The sequence below is a fragment of the Miscanthus floridulus genome, chromosome 11 (assembly GCF_019320115.1).
Source record: "Miscanthus floridulus cultivar M001 chromosome 11, ASM1932011v1, whole genome shotgun sequence".
In the NCBI taxonomy this organism is placed as follows: Eukaryota; Viridiplantae; Streptophyta; class Magnoliopsida; order Poales; family Poaceae; genus Miscanthus; species Miscanthus floridulus.
Genome location: NC_089590.1, coordinates 35,580,855 through 35,590,404, shown reverse-complemented (window position 1 = coordinate 35,590,404; position 9,550 = coordinate 35,580,855). Strand labels below are relative to the sequence as shown.

Genomic DNA, 9,550 nt, shown 5'->3' with positions numbered 1-9,550 from the left:
AGGGCGGCGGTGTTCGACGAGGAAGAAGAGGAGGGGATCGATCTGCGCCAGGCACTGGTGGTTATATACCAGGAAGATTTACTCCCGGTGCCAGCCACCAGCCGGGAGTAAAGGTCCTTTGCTCCCGGTGCGTGTTACCAACCGGGAGTAAAGGTACCAACCAGGAGTAAAGGTATCCTTTACTCCCGGTTGGTAACACGCACCGGGAGCAAAGGTTTTTTTGGCGGGCCACAAAACTGTAGCCCACCTTTACTCCCGGGTGGGCTTCCCACCCAGGAATAAAGGTGGGCTGCAGTTTCGTTTCCCGCCTGTTTTGAGCAAAATTTTTTAATAGAAATGCAATAGTCTTGTTAAATACATAGTAAATTAAATAAAAGGCATAAAATTACTTTGTTAAAAATATGGATTTTCTTTTTCTTTATTGCACATAGGAAAAATCTATAACCTAACTTTTTTTATTTTTTGTTATAATTATAAAACATAATGTAACTAATATTTATTATTTCATTAATGCAAAAATGTAGTGTTTAATTAAAATTATTAAAACTATTGGTTTTGGACAGGAAATTTGTTTTCACGTCATTTTAACATTAATATTTTAATTTTTCATCACTTAATATCCTAATTTAACTTTTCGAGAGAGAAATCCCACCAAATCAAACATTGATTTAATTTGAAACACGACATAATAAACATCTAAATTCACAATTATTACATAATATCTCAAACATACACTACATTAAATCACTATATCATCAAGTGGGCACAACAGTGCACTTCTTCTTTATGTATGTCCCTTGGTTATAATCGCGTCGTAACCATGGAGTGTCCTCATCATTTACCAAGATGCTAGGGTCTTTGTTCACTTTGAAGGGCGTAATTCGGTCATCCTTTTCATAATCTTCTGACATGTCCGACTTGTCCTCAATTCCCACGATGACTCTTTTCCCTGAAAGAACTATGTGGCGCTTTGGCTCTTTGGTTGAGTCATTATCGTTTTTCCCTCTTTTTGGTTTGGTAGACATATCATTGACATAGAACACCTGATTCACATCCTTGGTAAGGACAAATGGTTCGTCTTTGTACCCAATATTACTAAGGTCTATTGTTGTCATTCCATACTCGTTGTCTACTGTTACCCCGCCTCCAGTCACCTTGACCCATTGGCACTTGAACAATGTGATCTTCAAAGTAGGTGCATATTCTAGTTCCCATATTTCATCTATGCGGCCATAATATGTCTGCTTATTCCCATTCGGGTCTGTGGCATCTATGCGGACACCACTATTTTGGTTGATACTCCTTTTATCTTGGGCTACTGTGTAGAATATGTTCCCATTTATCTCGTACCCTTTGTATGTGACGATATGCCATGATGGTTGCATAGCCAATAAATACAGTTGCTCATGGATGCTCTCATCACTTTGACATTTTTTTCGCAACCAACCGCTGAAAGTTTCCATGTGCTTACGCGTAATCCAAGCTTCAGTCTTCCCTAGAAACTCAGATCGTAAGAGATCCTTGCGTGTCTCAATATACGGATCTACCAAAGAGGAGTTCTGTAGAACTGTGTAGCGTCGTTTGGAACAGGTTGGCTGCCATGTCCTTTTCCAAAGACGACTTTTACATCATTGACCATATCGAGTACATCCTCACCGGTTCGGTTGCGAGGCTTGGTCAGGTGGTCTGCCTTCCCTTTAAAATGCTTGCCTTTCTTTCTTACGGGGTGATTTGCAGGAAGAAATCGACGATGGCCAAGGTACACAACCTTTCGACATTTTTTCAAGAATACACCTCTAATATCACCGAAGCAGTGTGTGCATGCATTATATCCCTTGTTTGACTATCCTGAAAGATTACTTAGAGTAGGCCAATCATTGATTGTTATGAACAACAATGCTCGCAGATCAAAGTGTTCCTGTTTGTACTCATCCCACACACGTACACCTTCTTTATTCCACAAAATGAGAAGTTCGTCAATAAGTGGTCTCAGGTACACATCAATGTCATTGCCAGGTTGCTTTGGGCCTTGGATGAGCACAGGCATCATAATGAACTTCCGCTTCATGCATAACCAAGGAGGAAGGTTGTAGATACTTAGAGTAACATGCCAAGTGCTATGACTACTGTTCTGCTCTCCAAAAATGATTGATATCATCTGTACTTAAAGCAAACCTTAAGTTTTTTGCATCATTTGCAAACTCCAGGAATTCTCTGTCGATTGCTCTCCACTGGGACCCATCAGCAGGGTGTCTCAACATATTGTCTACCTTACGGTCTTCTTTGTGCCATCGCAATAATTTTGCATGTTCTTTGTTTCTGAACAGACATTTCAAGCGTGGTATTATAGGAGCATACCACATAACCTTAGTAGGGATTTTCTTCCGCGGACGTTTGCCCTCAACATCACCAGGGTCATCTCGCCTGATCTTATATCGTGATGCATGGCATACCGGGCATGCATCCAATTTCTCGTACTCTTTGCCATGGTAGAGGATGCAGTCATTAGGACATGCATGTATCTTCTCGATTTCTAGCCCCATAGGACAGCCAACTTGTTTTGCTTCGTAGGTAGTGGTGGGCAATTCATTGTCCTTTGGAAGCATCTTCTTTTGGATTTTTAGTAACTCTCCAAATCCCTTGTCAGATACACCATTCTTTGCCTTCCATTGCAGCAATTCTAGTGTGGTTCCCAACTTTTTCTGCCCTGCATCACAAGTTGGGTACAACAATTTATTGTGATCTTCTAGCATCCGCTCGAACTTGATCTTCTCCTTTTCATTTTCACATTCTCTTTGTGCGTCACGAATGACCTGACAAAGATCATCAGCAGACTCATCTTCTGCGGCTACCTCTTCTTCAGCTTCTCCCATTGCAGTATCATTGAAGCACGCACCATCAGGAATAATATCATTGTCGTCCTATTGTTTTTCTTCACCTTCTTCCATTACAACGCCGGTTTCTCCGTGCTTCGTCCAACAAATATAGTTTGGCATGAAACCCGACTTGAACAGGTGTGAATGAAGAGTCCTTAAGCAAGGATATTCCACTGTATTCTTACATACGGCACATGGACAGCACATGAAACCATCGCATTTGTTTGCCTCGGCCGCACGTAACAAAGAATGCACGCCGTCCATGAACTCTTGGGAGCGACGATCAGCATTGTACATCCAATGCCGACTCATCTGCATTATATGACATAAATACCGTATTAAAACCTAGAACATAATTAGTTAATTATACAACATGCATACCACCACAAAAGCTATAAATTTAAGAAATCATCGCTACAATGTAGACAATCCCAACTACCACTAAAAACACTAAAGCTAAAATGCACTTTAGCAGCACAAGGATTTCGCGACCAATCCCAACTAAAACAGACAGATCCCCCGCTTGTTCAACATCTTTGGGCTTCTTCGGCTGGATCACTGCCCCATTAGCCGCCATATCTGCCTGTTGTGCAAGATATTTTTGCACGAGTTCAACATACTCTTCCTCCCAGTAGAAGCCTGAACATCCAGTGCCATCCCATTGAAATTAAAACAGAAAATTAGAACTTTAATCACAACCATCATGAAAATAGGTATAAACTAACCATAGTCATTAAATACGATAAACTAACTCACATTGCGATCCGGACACTTGTAGAAAATGTGACCCTTGTTGGGACCCTCCTTCTTCACTCGGTACTCCATCACAATCTTCGTCTCATCACAACACTTGTCGCATGCAATGAGTGGGAGGCCCGGCCTAAGTCGCTTTGGAAACCCATGAGAGGCCGAGGACCCGGAAGCAGTTGCCATCTACTCTCTATACTCATTTTTTAATACACTATAAATTTCTCATTTTATAAACAAATAAAATTAAAAAAACTCTAAAATTCTCTATATCTCTAAACAATGAAGTGTGCTATGCATGCTACAAATGAACAGTGAATACTAGTTTTTAATAGCTACTTTAACCTTCCTTCATGTAAATATGCAAGCTTGAAGTTTAAAGGTTTCCAGAGCGTTTAACACTACTCTGTTTGCCGAGAAAGTTGCTAATGTTGTGTCGTTGGCATTTTTCATGGCTGTGGCCATGGTCATTGTGTTCTCATCTTTTACTGCGGCAGGTAAGTAATTCACATGATATTTCCGTAAATTAACAGAAGAATGGGAGTGTACACACATAACAATCGATTATCGTTTATATTTATATATATACTACGTTTTAGTACGGTGATTGACAGACTACTGCGACGATATCGGGACGTGTGAATAAATAACCATCCATACTAGTTGACCTTGCTTACGTGATCATCTCGGCGAGAATTTCTCCACCGGACGGCACCGTACTTGGCCACGGAAGAGCTTCGATTCTATGAGGAAGGGAACACGGTCTTCCACGACCGTTGTCGCTCTCCCTCGTAGAATCAAAGCTCCTCCTTGACGTCCGTTACCGCTCGGCAGAGAACATGCTCGCCGAGATGAACATGGTCCGCAAGTTCAACTAGCTACTTTAACCTTCGTTCATGTAAATATGCAAGCTTGAAGTGATTTTGAGCTCAAATTGCTTACAAATAAAAAAAACCACAATAAAGAACCATATATATAGTGAACAAAATAAGATAAGACAATGGTGAAAAATGAGAGTATGAGATTGGTAACCTTTACAACTGAAGAATCGACGGAGGAATCGAAGAAATCGACGGAGGAATCGAAGAATGGATGGAGGAACAATGGAGGAAGCAAGAACACTAGTGCAGTGAGCTTCAAAATGTGCTGAGCTCGGGCTCGGGGAGGAAGAAGGAGATGGCCGGGATATAAAGGGGGACCTTTAGTCCCAGTTGGTGGCTCCAACCGGGACTAAAGGTCCCTCCCAACGGCTACTGCGCCAGACAAAGGTGGCAGGGACCTTTAGTCCCGGTTAGAGCCACCAACCGGGAGTAAAAGTCTACCTTTAGTCCCGGTTGGTGGCTCCAACCAGGACTAAAGGTCCCTGCCACCTCTGTTTGACACAGTAGCCGTTGGAAGGGACCTTTAGTCCCGGTTGGAGCCACCAACCGGGACTAAAGGTATCTCTAGTCCCGGGCGCAAAAAATGCCGGGACTAGAGGCTATTTTGGCCCAGGATCAAATGTCTGTTCTCTACTAGTGCAGGAAAGCCTTTCACCTGTAAAAGAGGGGTCCGACAAGGAGATCATTTATCTCCACTCCTCTTTGTGCTTACTGTTGATATGTTACAATCTATCATTAACAAAGCCTAGCACCTGGGAGTCATCTCCCACCCCTTGAGTGAAGACTTTGGTTGTGACTTCCCAATTGTTCAGTATGCTGATGACACCTTGCTAATCCTGCCTGCCAAAGCCAAAGTTCTTTTCAATCTAAAGGGAATCCTTAGATCTTTCTTTGATTACATAGACCTTCATGTGAACTTCAATAAATCTTTTTTAGTGCCCTTAAATACCTAGAGATACTCAAGCTAAAAGCATCTGGTTGATACCTTTGGTTGCAAGATTGGTTCAATGCCTTTCACCTATTTGGGCTTACCTCTTGGCACAATCGGACCTAGCCTACAGGGATTCTCACCTGTTCTCTCCAGAATAGAGAGTAGGTTGGGAGGAATCCGCAAATTCCTCTCCTACCATGGAAGACTCATTTTGGTTAACTTTGTACTTTCAACTCTCCCTCCATTTTACATGTGCAACTTGCAATTACCACGTTAGGTCATCAAGCAAATTGACAGAAACAGGAAACACTGTCTTTGAAGTGGGGGTGATATCAATAGGAAATGTTCTTGGAAACAGCATGTAGAACAAAATTGGAAGGGGTCCTACGGATCACCACTCTGAAAAATTAGAACTCAACCTTGCTTCTCAAGCACTTACATAATTTTTAAAACCATGCAGATATCCCCCGGGTATCCTTAACCTGGACAAAACTGTATAGAAACATCCATGCTCCTCCTCATGCTAGGAGCCCATTTCATTCTTTTTGGTGGAAGGACGTCCTCAAACTCTCTGAATACTTTAGGTTCTTGACTCTCTGCACCCCAAACAAAGGAGATTCAGTCTAGAACTTCCTTCGCTAGCCCTATTTTTAGAGAATTGATGATAACTGCTTGCTGGATAGTCTAGAAAATTAGAAATGGAGTCACTTTGATAATGATAGCTTCAGCTTAGGGATTTGGAAGAACATTTTTAAGGAGGACCTTGGATTGGTTTGCGTCAAGGCCAAGCATAGCAGGAAACTAACCCTGCATCTGTGTCGACGGAATTTTCAATAGGGTTCTCTTCCTTTTTGCTTTTGAGCTTTACAGGCTCTGTAACTTGTACATACCTTTTTTGCATATATATAAAAAAATTTAGGTAGGGGAGTCCCCTGCCAACGCTTCAAAAAAGAAAAAGAAAAAAATGACTTCACTATCTCCCAATTTATTTGAGACTGGCAAAAAAATACGAATAGCATTGTGAATAGTAGAGATGCATAGGAGGAACTAGACGAAGCATTGCTAAAGGGACCTAATTTATCATGCGTTCAAACGGTCAGATAGTCAGATTAGTACTTTTTCAGCCAACAAACAATATTTTTTCCTCATAACAAATCAGTCAATAGTACTTTCAGCCATGTCTTATCAGCCAAGCGAACAGGACAGATGATCTCCTGCGTCTATGGAGTTGTGCGCTGTTTGATTATTGGATTTGTTGACTTGTTCTCACTCAAGTCACGATTAAAAATCATTTTGGAGTTTAGTGGAGTCTAAGGTGTCTAACGTTCTATCCATTTTTTGAGTTCGGGCCGGCAGTTTAAAATGACATGAATTTTTTCAAGAAAAAATGTGTTTCCTAATGTTATTCAATATACATCCATAAATACATATATATTGCAATATAAAATGAATGTCAAAGTCAAATTCCGCAACGGACCAAGTGTAATTTAGTTGATTAGATTACCTGTGTGGTGCAATATGTCCACCACACCTCGTGTTCATATTTTTCTTAAATTTATTTCAAAAACAACGTTCTTTATTTAGTGATAGGTGACTCAGGGAGCACGATTTTCTATAAGGATACTCTCGGCGACTTTGAAGGAGTTAGTCAATTAGAAATCAAATCTTCTAAAGCTTCACACAAATAACCAAAACTGTAATAATAATAAAATGTAATGCACATGCATGGATCTACTATTAACGGCAATCGATGTCCACGGTCAATTCACCAGCTAGGCAGATTAGCCTAACAAGAAGATTTATTTGCTGATCTGTCGGTATAGTACTTTTTTGTTTAGATAATGGAACAAAGTTGTACCCTCTACTATCCGGGAATATCTATCTGTGCACTTGTGGTTACTTATTCCAACCAATGGATTCTCTTTTTAGACAATTAATTTTTCTCTTTTTAGACAAGGAATTTTTGTTCTGGACTCTGCATGCAGGAGTTTCAGCCAACCGATTATACGAGTCTCTATGCATTAACTATGCTTAATAAAAACCTTGTTCTGCCTACCGAGACAGGTCGATTGGGAGTCAAAGCAAACCAAAGGACGAGAATCGGTCAAGTTTGGCACTCCGATCCGATCCGATCCTCCTAATATAATGGAGGTAGAATCCAGAAAGGCTCACCACTAAGCTTCAAGAGCTGGGGATGGTGGAGATCCAAATAATGCTTCCAAAGGGTACTTTCGTCGATTACTGTATGGCTTCGGCGCGCGTGTTCGATCTGATCCTCATTGGCGTGCGTGACACTTGATTTTAACCCATCTCTGATCTAAAACGATACGGACACCCACGATGCAGAAACTATCATAATTTCTATGTGCATTAATTATTCTATCACCTAAGCATTTTGTTGATGTGACAAACGATTTATTAAGGAGAGAGAGAGAGAGGAGGAAATGGTTTCTTAATTAAGAAACCATATCTACACAAGAACCAAGACATGAACAGATACAATATGTAGATGAAGGAGAGAGAAGATGTGTGATTGGACAAAACATTATTATGTAGAAATTATCCACTGAGAACGTAGTTTCTACATGTATAGAAACTATACATGGTTTCTAGCGTTGGGAGTGCCCTAATACAATATCTTCGCAGCGAATTGAAAAAAGAAACACCTTGAGTACCTGGTTAAGCTTTTAATTTGAAATAGAAAAAACCGGCCGGCTATCGTATGTATTTTAATACTACAGGGCCGAATAGGCGAATGTGAAACAACCAATTGGTTCTGGCTTTGAATGAAGACCATGAAATTTCCAAGCTATGGCGCGACAGCGACGATACGTGTTTTTTTTTTTCTATATATACGGCGCGTACGTCACATATATCCGCCCCTCCTTGTATGCCCTAGCTTTAGGCTTTCATGCTGCATGAGTGTACGTCCTTGCGAGAGGCTCAGTGTGTTTCCGCGGCAATACGTACAAATCACAATAAAATGGAGAAGTACGTACGCAGGAGCAGGAGTAGCACGCCTCTGCAGCGTCGTGCGGAGAAGAAGGGCTTCCTGGCCAAGACCATGGAGCGGTGCTGGTCCCTCGGTGGCCGGCATCGTCCACGGCGGCCGACGACGCCACCGGGGTGCTTCGTGGTGCTGGTCGGCCCGGACAGGGAGCGGTTCGCGGTGCGCGCCGAGTGCGCCAACCACCCGTTGTTCAGGGCGCTGCTCGACGAGGCGGAGGCCGAGTACGGCTTCCCGCGCCCGGCGGCCGACCCGCTGCTGCTGCCGTGCGCCGCCGACGAATTCCTGCGGGTGATGTCGGAGGTGGAGCGGGATCATGAGGAGCACGACGACGTAGCACGCGGGGGCGCGGCTGCGGCGGTTGCTGCTGGTGCAGCAGCACCTCTGTCGTCGTCGCCGGCGTGGAGCTTCTTCTTGAAAGGAGGTGCCGCCCGTGCTGCAGGGTTCCAGAGGATGAGCCCCGGGCGCTTCTTGAATTGATTAGAGCATCCTAGCTGACAGCTGCGGCCGAGCAACGTGTCCTGCAGCAGTTAGAAGGGGGTGGTTGGTTTTTAGTCGCTTTTAAAATTCATGTCACATCAAATATTTAGATACTAATAAGGAGCATTAAATATAGATTAATTACAAAACCAATTACATAGATGGAGGCTAATTTGCGATATGATTTTTTTAAATATAATTAATCTATCATTAGCATATGTTTATTGTAGCATTACGTTGTCAAATCATGGACTAATTAGACTTAAAAGATTCGTCTCGCAAATTAGTCACAAGTTATGCAATTAGTTTCGTAATTAGTCTATATTTAATACTCCATACATGTATTCAAATATTCGATGTGACATGAATTTTAGGCGCAGTAACCAGACAAGGCCGAAGTCAGTTGAGTGCTTATTGGCTTAAAGAGTTTCACTCCAATCCTGATTTATTCCTCGACTCGTAATATGTGGCCAGTTGTTTGAGCGAAGGGATAGGTCTGATCCATTGTCACTTCATTCGCCGTAAGTACAAGCACAGCACTTAGCAATGTGGTCACCTCATCAAAATTTATAAGATGCATCTTTTTAGTAGGTCACCCTACCAAAGATTATTTGATCTTTTTCTAATC

The 9,550-nt window shown here is 42.1% G+C and overlaps 1 protein-coding gene across 1 annotated transcript; it reads left to right on the top strand.

Annotated features, from left to right (window-relative positions):
* The first annotated feature begins 7,866 nt into the window (after nucleotides 1–7,866).
* Nucleotides 7,867–8,922, top strand: LOC136491784 (auxin-responsive protein SAUR71-like). Its single transcript, XM_066488021.1, has one exon. The coding sequence runs from the start codon at nucleotides 8,347–8,349 to the stop codon at nucleotides 8,920–8,922; it is 576 nt and encodes a 191-aa protein (XP_066344118.1). The 5' UTR covers nucleotides 7,867–8,346.
* Nucleotides 8,923–9,550: the final 628 nt, after the last annotated feature.

What these genes read in the sequence shown, in the direction of transcription:
- LOC136491784 (XM_066488021.1), top strand. Translation starts at nt 8,347, where the DNA reads ATGCTGCATGAGTGTACGTCCTTGCGAGAGGCTCAGTGTGTTTCCGCG.